Raw genomic sequence first — 13,831 nt, forward strand, 5'->3', positions numbered from 1 at the left:
TCAGTGATTTGTGTCGTAATTTGACCATTTATTCGGAAAAAAAAAAATTAGATGTAAAGCACATTCGATGAGATGCTGTTGTACTGTTTATTACTTTCTTTATCATTTGAATTTTTTGACTTTTTGTACCGATACTGTTCAAATAAAGCAACTTTCAACCAAATCTCATTTATTCTGGGGTAGTATATATATCACCATTAACCAACTGGTGATCCTGCACACAAGGTTTACAGTTACCCACTTATAATAAACTAGGATTTAGTGGGGAAATTAATGTACAGAGTGGGCAAAATGTCCATGACACATTTATTGAAATGGTGAAAAATGAAGTATACAAAAGAATCTTACTAATTCTGCGTATATCGGACTAGAGTGGTGTAGTTTTTCTCCTTGATGAATTGAAAAAATAGCTCAAAGTTTCACTCACAGATGATGCTATATCTGTGCATAAATAGTGCAGATAGCACACCACATCAATCAGGAATTCCCTGTTATAGACGGATCCTTGTTATGGCCACCTCAGTCTCCAGATTTAACCCCAAAATTTATTCATTGTTGTGGGAATATGTCAAAGACGAAGCTTCTGCCTCTCTCAAGGAACTGCAGTAAAACCTGTCTCCAACGGAAAAAAATAGTGCTCCCTCGACTTCAATACCAAAATGCACATTTTAAAAAACCTGGATTAAACAGAACCTGTCTAACGTGGAAAAGGAAAAATAACAAAAAAATACTGTACACTGAATGAATGCCAGAACTTTGCCACTGGACTTATTCCGTTGCCGAGATCTCTTCCAGCCCAGCTTTGTGGCAGAGTCTGGAATAGAAAAAAAAGATACCGTACACTATGAGTGTTTCACACCCAATAGACCAAAGATTAATGCAAACTCTGCATGAATCAAACTGCTGAAAGTGCTGCAACCAAAATTTTTTTAAGCAATCTATGCTTGCAAATGTGAATTCCACATCATCCACCCTTAGATTAGCAAAAACCGTTTCTCTACTTGATGCTATGGTTTTGATAAGCCATATGTAGTAAAGCAGTTATTTTCTTAAATTGTAACAAAATTTTTCGAAAAAGCAGGCTTTTCCATGGGAGAAACGAGAGTAAGGCTTACAAAATTTATGCAAGCTGTGTACATTCCGTTATCGCAAGGCTGAGCAGGGACAGAATTAATTAGAGAGGCAAAGGGCAGCTTCCCTGGCAGCAATATTTATGGATGGCAAATTTTAGGTGAGAACAAAAACACAGTTATAAAATCATTGAATTTCACTATGGTAGGTGTGGCAAAATCATGTTACTCTTTCCCTCACAATATTCCTAGTTACGGAACTGATGCTGAGGATTACATAGGCGATAATATACAAACTGGACCTGACATGACATATATCGATACCGTAATTGAAAATTTTTGAGGAAGTTAAAAAGAATGCAAATGCTGTTATTTTAGAAGAAAAACAGTGTAGGTCAGAATTTTTTATACAGATGCTGTCAAAACCTAAATAGTTTTTAGTTTATAATGTTTAGTAATTATAGACTAATGGTTTATTTTATCTTCGATTAATTTTTATTTTATTTCAGTCACACATGAGATCGTTACATAATTTTACACATTACATCAATTGAATCTGTATTAAGCGGAAACCTGTGTTCAACAGAAATAAATCTAGGTTCCTTGCAATTCCGTTGAAGACAGATTTTACTGTACAAGAATCACTGAAGTGATTTTGATTACAAATCTTCCAAAATCAATGTGAGCAGATACATGGGGTGAAATAAAGAAGATGTAGCCTGAGCAACAGAGTGATTGTGGTAAAACGAGTTCTGTACTGTTTGTCACATTTTATGTGTTTTGTCAAGTTTAACATAGTACAGCACCATCTGTGAGCAAAATTTCAAGCATAGAAGTTTAGGGAGGGCATTTTGAGCATCTATTGTGGTTCAGAACTAAAATTTTTTGAATTGGTAATTTTTTTCAAAAATTCTTTAACAGAGAGCATGATATAACGCACACAAAAAACATGAATGTGTTTAAAACTATCGAGTAGTCAAAAAAAATTCATAGCGATTTTTATTTTTCTATATTTTTTTTACAAAAAAAATGTATATATTTTTTAAGAAAACCATCTTATCAATTCAAATTTTGACAATTTGTGAGATCTCAAAAGGTGACACATAATTTCATACATCATCATTTATCATGAAATAATCCCACTTTTTCCCCCACACCATATTTTCCGGTCAATTGAACAAAACCAAAAAAATTAGAGAAATTGAAAAATGTCGTCCCAATCATTTTGAAAAAAAAAGTCATACTTTTTATCGAGATGTAAATTTTTCACTTGCACTGAAAACAGTGTTGCAACTCGATATCAAAATAATAGATGAAGCGGGATGAAAGCATACAATGAGATTTAATCCTTTTTTCTTATATAAATAGAATTAATATAACAAGTAACAAAATTTCAAAAACCTTTTTTTTTTGTTCAGCGTATAAAAAGTAATGCATATTTTTTTTTTTCTCGTCAGATGGCACTCAATTAATATAAGAGACAATTTGAAACTCATATTTTCAATAAGGCCGTGAATTCATCCCAGGAATGTATAAATTACAGAAATTTATTACCCTCAAGCATCTTTATAAAATAAATTATGCTCAAAACTTGCACGTATAGAAAATGGCCACTTCAACATCCACCTGCACACGCCGCCCAGTAAGAAACAGACAGTTTTAGAAAAAAAAATCACACAATATTCATTCATTCGAGAAAAATATTTACAAAGGCTCCAAGAGAATATGGAGCGAGCAATTACAAACTATGTGCATTTTATGTACAGCATTAAAAAAAAACACTATTTTACATGAATGGGGGATGGGGAAGATAAACAGGACATTGAAAGATAACAATGAGTTTATTCTTAGAATGTATGGGCGTTTCGACAAACACCACAACCCAGAGCAAACTCTTCGCCAGTGGGAGGATGCTTAATATGAAGAGGACATTCATCTCCTTCCAGCTGCTTTGCTTTTGGCCCTATGAAAAGAATTTTGATAACTAGACAATTAAATTGCGTCTGACATTAAAATATACAATTCTGAATGATTTAATCTGAAAACATTAATTTAACTATAAATAAGTTTATAGGGTGGTCGGCTGAAGTTGGTTTTCTGTGGTTCCCAACTTCAAGGCGCAAATGCGAGCCGATCTCCCCGTTAAAAAGTCTCGCCACAGAGAGCAACAGTCCTACAACGATAAATCATTCAATCATAACACTTCACTCATAGTTAGAAAAACTAGTGGAAGATGGCAGCACTACACATAACAAGCATTACAGAGAAACAAAAAACTTCACGTCAGGTTTCACTATACGTACACGCACATTCCCGCATGTACCGATTCGTCGGGAGGTTCCACGGGGGGGGGGGGGGGGTGCATGTGTGGTGTAGTAGTAGTAGGTAGGGCCTCCAAAAAATGGCTCGGGGATCCATGATGTTCTTAAGGCAGCCACCTCGTTGGGCAATTTGCCTGTTGTGGCGTTGTATTTGTATTTAGTTTTATTGGCTTTCATTTTGGAGATATTTCCATTAGAGATGAGATGAATATACAGTTGATGTTTTGTATTTGGCCCCTTTGCAGAATATTTGGTTCGGCAAATTTTATGGGGAAAAGAAGTTATTTTGTATTCAAAAAATATAATGTAAAAAACATTTGTAGTTTTACAGTGATGGGGAGCGGTGGCAAAATCAAGTGTATCCGTCCTGACAAAAACTCCCTGTGTTTAGGCATGAGGAAAATTATTTGAACGCAAAGATTTCGTGTCCGAATGAATAAAATCTTTCACAGGTGCTTTGCATGCCATTCAGAAACATATCAAAAGGTTCCCCCCTTTCCAGCATGAAAAAAAGGCCACTAGGAATGCAAAAGTTTTTTCCAAAAAAAAGGAAGATAAAATAAAAATTCATTGTGTACGAGCATACTGTATATCTGAAGACAATGCTCACAGAGATTAAAATTTTCGTGATAAATGGCTAAAAAAATTGATTGCTTGTAAATTTTTAAAATATGACAGATCGTTCAAAAGTGCTTAAAATATGACTTGCGATAAAAAAAAACATAACGTCATAAAATTCTAAGCCCTAATAATTATACATTTGAAGAATTCATTTGATGGTTTGTAGTACTTTAACTGCTTTTGTTTTAATTATTTGTTTTAATATTTCGTTTAATGTCGATTAGAATTTTTCACTTAAATAAAAAATTAACTGACTATATTTTATTGTGATGTACATCCCCTCTATGAAAGAGGTTATGTCAGGGTGAATTTCTAGGATAGGGAAAACGTAAAATTAAAAATAGAATTCTACTGCCATAAGGTGAAAGTGAGCATGAATTACACAAGTCAAGTTCACTACTGAAGAATGTATCAAGACAAGATACAGTGTACCTTGGCTAATGAACGCCTTGGCTTAGGAATTTTTTAGCTAACCGAAATTTCTTCTTTGTTTTTTTTTTTTTTTGCTTCAGCTATCGGACATTTCAGTTGATATGGATGCATTAGCTCTCATAAAACAGCCGCATCGTGAGCTCAATTTTTTGTGGAAATCGAAATGAATCAAATAAGTAACTCTCTCAAGCCAGATTTATATTTTTCCATCTTGGAATCACTTCCTAGATATCCTTCTCTTTTGGAAAGATTTTGAGACATTTCATGTAAAATGAATGAATAAGCTAAGAGAAAACACATTAAAAAAACCTTAGACTTGAATGGTTTCATTGCATACAGCAATTCTTAAAAACAAACTCAACAGTCTGGACATTCTAGGAACTTATCTTTTCCATCTGCACGTGTGTGAAAGAGAAATGAGCTGAATATATTACATAACACACCGCCTCACACACTTTTTTTTTGCATTATGGCCCATGAACATAACTGCATAGCCTAAAATTTAAAAGAAATTTAGTATTTTTCCATCTTCCTTTAATTGATTGTGAAGTTTTTTAAGTAAGCCTTTGGTCAGTTTGCTTTATAGTGCTTCTTAGTGTTTTATGGAAGTTGCTTTGAAATTTTGTGCTGCTTCTAGAACAAATTAAACCATTTTCCATTGAAACCTATGGAATAGGTTTATGTATATGTGTTTCGACTGATGAAGATGATTCGTTAGCTACGTATCACTGTGTTACGCTGCTGAAAAAGGCAAAAGGGACAAAGAACATTCAAAGAGGAAAAACAAGAAAATGAGTAGTAGGTTTTACGATGCATTACTAGTTGAGAGCAAATAAATGGGTGACATTTTCTTAATTAGACGAAAAATTGTAACAAGTATTAAAAAAAATTGATTCTCCAAAATTAGTCATTATATATCATCGTTAAACTTTATTGCCAATATCATGGAAATAAAACTGTTTAATTACTAGTTTTTTAGTATTCAAATGATAAAGTGTATAATTAAAATTCAATTTCAATCATTTCAAATTTATTATAAGGGCCATTTATTCAAAGGGGCCCTGCCGCCTTTGGCGGCCAACCCCCTTTTCTCTTCACAACATATCTTGTTTATTTCGTCCCACTTCATCAGCGTGATATAGAAAGGGACATGGGAAAGCACCAGCTTGCTGAAGAAGCGAATTTTACAATAATAAAGCAACAAAAAAGAAATGAGACTCATCAAGTACCCCCAGAAAATTTCCCCATGGGGGTCCCCAAATTTAATTCGCTGAATTTTAGAGGGGCCCCCAGACTGGATATATCTCGGGCTACCGATATGTTGCAAATTTTACAATGTTAAACAACAAAAATCAATGAGGTACATACAGGAGTGCCCGAATTAGAACCTGCCAACATTTCCACGGAAACCTGACCTGGAAGATTGTCGGATACCCCCGTGAGGGGACACGAAACTTTTTCATTATTTAACAATATTACAACAAATAAAATCCAGGGCTCCACATCCAGTAGCGGGGACACAATACGCAGATTTTTAGTGGGGAATCCAGACTGGATTTATCTCGGCCTTTCGCTGTTGCAAATTCTACAATGTTAAACAACAAAAAAGAATGAGATTCATCCAGGGCTCCCAAAATGAAACCTGTAAATATTGGGCCCCCGACTTGGAAGCTTGTCGTTCATCTCCCGCAGCGACTGTCATGCAAAATTTTCATTTGTATTCGTTTTACCAACGAATGAAACCCAGGGCCCCCAACCAATTACCTGGGACACCAATACTTTATTGAGGCCCCAGACTGGCTTTATCTCGGGCTTCCGCTGTTGCAAATTCTACAACAGAAAAGAATGAGATTCATCCACGGCCCCTAAAATGAAACCTGGGCATGGGCCCCCCGACTTGAAAGCTTGTCGGTCATTTCCCCCCCCCCCCCACTGCGAGTGCCATGAAAAATTTTCTTTTGTATTCGTTTCACTAACGAATAAAATTCAGGCCCACCCACGCAACTACCCGTGACCGAATTCACAAATTTTATGGGGCCCCCAGACTGGATATATCTTTTGCTTCCGCTATTGCAAATTTTTCAACGTTAAAGCAGCAAGAAAACAATGAGATCCATCAAGGGCCCCTGGAAATGGAAACTTTTAACTCCTACGTGCAATCCCCCCCGGGTACCCCGACCCTGTGTGTTGGGAGCACTGCTGTTGTACGTATATTATACATATACATACCTCTCGGCATGACCCCCTCTCCAACAAGGGCAGAGCTGCCAGGGGCCACAATGATTCTTATCACTTTTTGATTTTTCACACTATAAATTAACCACAGAGGGGCCCCTGAAAAGCTGGTTTGGGGGGCTCACCATCTAAATTCCAGCCTAAGGGCTCTGCTGTAGGATGTAGGAGCCTCTCGGTACATGCACATAACATGGTCCCGATATATACTAGAGTTAAATGAATACTTGACCCAAAATCGTAACCGACTTCAGTCACACAAAAACGTAACAGATTTCCGTCACCCATTTCCGTAACATAAAATCATCACTAATTTCGGTTGCTTAGAAACAGGCCCTTTTCGAGTTTGTGATTTTATATTATAGAGTAGATAATTGTATTTTCACTTAAAACCACCAATTTGTGAAGATTTTTAAGAAAATTGATATTCAGCCAAAACATCAACAGAATATTCAGCCAAATCACTATTCTTCCCATCCCTAATTACCATGTGAACTCTTAAAAAAAATATGAGTGGTATGTCAGGAGAGAGAGAGAAGTAGACAATAGTATACTAAAAATCATCCTGATCTAGATTTGACAGCCATAAAAATAATTATAATCAAAACCAATGTACTTATTCAAAGTTCATGTTAGACTGGATTATACAGTTTATTTTTCTTTCAAAAAGTAAAATTTCTCATTAAGACTATCTGCAATTAAATTTTTAAACATTAAAAAAAATAGTAAACTTTGGTTTGCAAGTATAATTTGTTCCAAGAATGTGCTCATAATTCAAAATACTTGTGTATCAAACCAAACTTTCTTATAAGAAATAACAGAAACAAATGATTTTTTCCACAGCTGTCTCCCTCACATCACTCATGATTCTTTAACAAAGACAAAGTGCAGGTTGATTCATTCGCGTACGTGCTCGCGTTTTACATTACAGTTACTTATTTGATGTTGAAGGCTAGATTATTCTCGGAATGATGCAAAAAACTTCACTTTGGAATTTCCACAAGCATTAATACACAACAACAGGGCGAGTGTCTTTCATGGACCTAAGTCAAACACGAGTCCCTTAAATTTTGAAGGTTTTCATTAACACTGGAATGATGGAAGCGGTCATTTTGACAGCAAACCTAGTTTGACATGTGATTACACTGGAATGGTTAATCTCAGGTACTTGACATTTCATGACTTTTCTCATCTTTTTGAGGCTCTTGAATTCCTAAACTATGAATGTTCTAGGTTTCGTAGTTTAGTGGTAAAAGGATGTTCTAACAGTAGTGGTCATTTTGACTACTAAAGAGATATTTAACTAATATGTTTGCAAAACATGCTGAAATAGATAGTCTTCTAATACGAACATTAACATTTGGAGAAAAGATGTTTTATCATGGTATTTGTTTTTCTCCAGAACCCATTTTGTACCATTCAAAGGTACACTTTTGAGAAGGCTCGTCGTCATACTTTATTCAATTCATTTAGTGTTTTATGGATCTTTGTACCAATGAATGCAAGGCATCAGAAGCGCAATGTTGCAAAAAAAAAACTTTATTTTTCACAATTTTATCCATGGACAGGGCTATACCCACCCATCCTCGATTCATCACAGAGCCGTCTATCAGTAGCAAATGCAATTATTTTAATATCATCCGAATACAATAAATTTTGCACAAATAACTCACTTTTTGACTTCATTTTTCCAGTTTTTTCTTTGCAGTATGGCATATCTGAATCATTTTCTAGGTTAAGAGTGTGTTTTTGGTATGTTATATCCACAGTGTATGTTTAAAGTGGGGCATGTAATAACAGAGGTAAAAATACATGGTAGTCAATGGGCCAAAAGTTGGGGAATACATAATCGGATCTTATATCCAAGGTGTATGTTATATCGAGGGTATGGAATATGTTATAAGTGAACTGTAATTGTACAGAATTAGTTCCTATGTTCATGGATAGCATGTGGAGAAATGATATGTATACATTTTCTATAGGAATTCTTCAGAAAATTTACAAGTTTTGGTTTTTAAAATTTACTAGTGTTGTTTAAGAAATAAATGGATGATGCAATTTCGATTGAAAGAGGTATATTGTAGTTTAAGACTTGGTTTTCTGTTTTACAAATATTTCAACATATTTCTGTCCATTTTAATAGCATAAAAAATATTTTCCTCTTACCTGCCGGGCAATGTGGGAGTTCTGTTTTTTGAATATTTGTGACTCTTTGAAAATCATCATGACAAGCATTGCAAAAGTGAGTCGTGCCAAAACAAAAGAAAACTGCTACTGAACAGCAGTAACGACATTTGTACTCAAGAAAATCTGTTCCATGCTTTGGACACATCTAAAAATACACAATAAATGCCAAAAAATAAATTACTAAACAAGCCTGGAATGAAAAAAACAGTGAGCCTGAATTGTTAGAGATGTGTACAAATGTTTTAAACAGTATGGTTTTCTCACTTGCGCTCGAGAAACATCCGAGCATGCACCGCACACCAGTTCAGATGGATTGTAGTTATCTCCCATACCAGCTTCTGCATCGCATCTTGCTTCACCCCCATAATAAGCCTGAATGGTGAAAAAACTTTCATTACATTTTTTGACTGGATATAATGTGACAACATACTAAATAATAATGCAAAGAATTTTTTCAATTATTATTATTTATTCCCTTCCTTATTTATTTTTTTTAAACACCAATTTTTTACTAGGCATGCCACATGAACTGAATATCTAAAAATTATTTATTTTTCTTTTCTTGTACAACACAGAAAACAATATAACTAGAGGTTAAACAAAAAGAAAAGCCACTCTGTACCTTCTTGCATTTATAGCATACATAGTATGCATATCTGTCCATAGCATATCCAGCTGGATCACTGTAAAACCGGGTACCAGGTGTTGTGATTGCTTCCGCTTTGTGCAATCCTTCATATTCCAATCTCATGAGGGCTTTTCTCTTCACATCTTCAAATAACGATCTTGCTGGATCCAGGAGATCCTTTAGTACTACATGATCCATCGGTGCCTGATATTGAATAAAATAATTTTATTTGGTTATTTTGAACAAAATTACTTTATTATATGGTCAAATAGCTGATTACAGTAGAGTCGCGATAATTCAAATTTTGATACTTCAAGGTCCCAGATAATCTGAGATGCTTGCATTGCTGGAAATTCCTTTTTCAAAGCCTCCCTGTTTTCCTCCAGTAACGAGTTTCATTTTGTCTCTTTTTTTTCCTTACAAAATGTGAATAATTTCGGTCTTGGGGGGGGGGGGTCTTAACAAACACTGAAGAGGCCATGATTCCTAGATCGGGTTCTTTGACAACCTTTCAGGTCAGAATTTTTCTCAGACCCCCCTCTATGGTAAATTTACAGAAAGAAAGAAAAAAAAACCAGCATTCATATTGTTCTGCCCCCCCCCCCCGAGTCCGTCAGTCTTATTTATAAAGAGGCCATGCAATGAATTAAAGACGAAACAGGTAAGAGTAGGTACCCCCTTCCCGCAACTTAAAAAGTTGTTTTATATTACTTTTTTGGATAATCCAAGTTTTCATTAATCCGAGGTGGTCTCTGTCCCATTCACCTCGGATTAGTGAGACACTGTAATATTTATAGTGCACAATAATAATGAAGCTTGGTTGATAAGTAAATTATGTTATTTCTTTTAACTTATTTTTTCTTATTACTTTACCTGTTTAAAACAAGCAACTCTACAGATCTTTTAAAATATCTAACATGTCTTATCAAAGTAACAAATAACATTTTTACTTTTTTTTTCATCAATTATGTTTTATAACAAAAAATTATTGTAAAAAATATTAACACAGACTGTACGTTATTCTATAACAACCAGTATAGCATTCGTGTCTCGTTGGACTTTATTCCATTATTTTGTGAACGTAACACCATTTCTTACCTGGCATATGGGACACAATGAAAACCGAAATGTTATTCGAGGTCCAGACCATTTTTTTGTGAGTACAGCTTGGCAACAGTGCAGATGGAATACATGACCACAACTAAGCTGTAATTAAAACGAAAGCAGTTAAAGTACTACAAACTATCAAATGAATTCTTCCAATGTATAATTATTAGGGCTCAGAATTTTATGACGTTATATTTTTTTTTTATCACAAGTCATATTTTAAGCACTTTTGAACGATCTGTCATATTTTAAAAACTTACAAGCAATCGATTTTTTTAGCCATTTATCACGAAAATTTTAATCTCTGTGAGCATTGTCTTCAGATATACAGTATGCTCGTACACAATGAATTTTTATTTTATCTTCCTTTTTTTGGAAAAAACTTTTGCATTCCTAGTGGCCTTTTTTTCATGCTGGAAAGGGGGGGGGAACCTTTTGATATGTTTCTGAATGGCATGCAAAAAGCACCTGTGAAAGATTTTATTCATTCGGACACTCAAAATCTTTGCGTTCAAATAATTTTCCTCATGCCTAAACACAGGGAGTTTTTGTCAGGACGGGTACACTTGATTTTGCCACTGCTCCCCATCACTGTAAAACTACAAATGTGTTTTACATTATATTTTTTGAACACAAAATAACTTCTTTTCCTCATAAAATCGCCACTTTTTCAAGTTTGGTAGCATATATAGTTCCCCCCCCTTTTTTTATTATGGTGATGCCAAAAGTTAAGTGTTCAGAGTAAAAAGTTACAAAATTCCCAGGACTGTGGGGGAGAACACACTGGGTAACTGCTGTGCAGTCACATGGGTATCCTGATCCCACCAGTGGCACAGTGGTGGTTGACTGAAATAGGTTTTCTATTGTTTTCCAGCTTCGGGCACAAATGCAACTCCATCTCCCCATTGAGAAGTCTCGCAACAGATTCTACAAGCATGGCCCTAACCAAAACCAAAAATTGACATTATCGCTCAGGAAAAGTATCTATTTTATGTAGAAAACCTTCTACGTAATTTTGAACGAACGAAAAGCACACTTGGTGCGTTTTCTTGTCCAGCGCACTGGGCACCAGACCCCTCCCCACAACTGTACAACTATTCAAGTATTACACTCACAATTCGAAATAAAGATGACAGCACTAACTTCACACACAACACCAGATATGCACGCAGATGGTTAGGTACATCAAGTACCAGTTAGGTATATAAAAAGAGACATATACATACTTTCGACACAACTTGAATCTGAAAGCAGATAAAATGGTAGTAAATGCACCACCTGTTCCGACCGAAACTAATTTTATGCACTAAAAAAAGGACATTGCCTCTGACCATTATCAGAAGAACACTCTTGTCTGATATATATATATATTTATATAAAAATTTCTATTGTTAAAAACATTTAAAACCAGTCTTCAACGGAATCACAAGGGACCAAGATTTTTTTCTATTGAACGCAGGTTTCCGCTTAATATAGGTGCAATTGATATAATGTGTAAAATTATGTAACGATCTCAAGTGTGATTGAAATAAAATAAAAATAAATTGAAGATATATATATATATATATGTATCATATTGAACAAGAAATGAATGGACTCATTTTCATGATCGAAGTGTAGATCAAGAGGTGACCACTTGCATCCCAGATAATGAATGCCACTGAACAAGCCACCTTAACCCTTTGCAGCAGAGGGGTTTTCTGGGTACTTATTTCATACAGTTCATAGTTTGTCTCCCAGCAATGTGTAAGGCCCATGGATGCTAGCTATTACGTTTTCGCATAGCTTATGACAATGCTGCCAAGAAACCAAATTCACAGGGACTTTCCTGTAATCATAAGGGGTTAAGCTTGCTAATGTTGTTGCTATAGTTAAAAATGATAGTAGAGAGGCTGTGTCCAATTATCATCCAGTGAGTTTAACGAGCTTCCTCTCGAAAATTTTGGAAATGATCAAAAAGCAATTGGTGAAGTGGCTAGACAAGAATAATGCATTGTCGGATAATCAGCATGGGTTCAGGAAGGGGAAGTCATGTGTAAGTAACCTCCTTTGCTTCTATGATCACCTGACGAGGACTTTGGGTAAGGGCAAAAATGTAGATGTTGTTCACCTTGATTTCCAGAAGGCATTTGATTGGGTCCAACATGGTAAACTCTTGAAGCATTTTTACACGAGATTGGGATTGGGGGCAACTTCTGGAATTGGATAGAATTGTGGTCAAGAGATAGGTCGCAACGAGTTATGGTGAACGGGGAATTCTCTGATTGGACAGGTGTCACAAGTAGAGTTCCTCAAGGAAGTGTTCTTGGCCTTATACTTTTTCACTTTTTATTGATAAACTCGATCAGGGTATCGATGGGATTGCTAGAAAATTCTCAGATGATGTGAAGCTAATGGAGGTAATCGGGAATGAAAGCGATAGGAAGTTGCTCCAGACCAATTTAAACAGAATTGGAGCATGGGCAAATGAATGGAGCATGATGTCTAGCGTTGACAAGTACATGGTCACTCATTTTGGTTCGAACAACCCATGGTTTTCTTACGAGTTGAATGGTGTCACTATCCCGGATGCAACTAGGGTCACCGATTTAGAAATTCTCTTTGATGAACGGCTTAGGTTTTCTAAACATCGTTCAGCAGTGAAGGTTATTTTTCCACTTTTTCGAGGCTTAGTTCATCCTGGACTGGAGTATGCTGTAAGGTTTTGGAGACCATACCTACAGAGAGACATAGACTTGGTTGAAGGGGTGCAGAGAAGAGCTACGCATGTCCTTATTGGCACACGAGGATTGAGTTATGAAGAGAGACTTCATTTTTTGAATATGTTTACATTGGATGAACGCAGCTATCAGAGAAATATGATTGTAAAGTGTTCAAAATTTTCAACAGGATGGACCATGAATTATTAGTACACCGCCAACAGACTGCTTTTACAAGGGGATACCAGTATCGATTGGTAAGGGACAAATCTAGGTTATGGTGTTGCAGGGAATTTTTCTCTAATAGGGTTGTTAATAAATGGAATAGTTTACGCCACCCTCGGGGTAGTAAATTCTAACACAATTGAAAAGTTTAACGATAAACATGTTGGGGTAAATCGAAAAGCTATCCTTAGTATAAGATAACCATAAATACATTTTATGGGCATTGTATATTTTATCATGTGTATATATTGGTTCTAGTTTTTACAATAGCATTTTTAATTGGGTTGCTGCATTTAAGAAATGTATGAC

General features: G+C 35.6%; 1 protein-coding gene across 2 annotated transcripts in view; it reads right to left on the reverse strand.

The window, feature by feature from the left end:
• Positions 1-2,046: 2,046 nt before the first annotated feature.
• The window catches only part of hiw (MYC binding protein highwire), a 213,560-nt gene continuing 201,775 nt past the window's right edge, over positions 2,047-13,831 (reverse strand). For both annotated transcript variants that reach the window (XM_089252701.1, XM_089252702.1), the window contains 5 exons: positions 10,590-10,697; positions 9,486-9,695; positions 9,128-9,235; positions 8,843-9,008; positions 2,047-3,033 (listed from right to left, as the gene is read on the reverse strand). In XM_089252701.1, the coding sequence (XP_089108827.1) occupies positions 2,918-3,033; positions 8,843-9,008; positions 9,128-9,235; positions 9,486-9,695; positions 10,590-10,697 (708 nt within the window). In that variant the 3' untranslated portion in view covers positions 2,047-2,917. The remainder of the gene's footprint in view (positions 3,034-8,842; positions 9,009-9,127; positions 9,236-9,485; positions 9,696-10,589; positions 10,698-13,831) is intronic.

This window comes from Pholcus phalangioides, unplaced genomic scaffold, assembly GCF_987345545.1.
Source record: "Pholcus phalangioides strain wild (caught in Gottingen) unplaced genomic scaffold, Ppha-v1.0 ptg000030l_1, whole genome shotgun sequence".
Taxonomy (NCBI): domain Eukaryota; kingdom Metazoa; phylum Arthropoda; class Arachnida; order Araneae; family Pholcidae; genus Pholcus; species Pholcus phalangioides.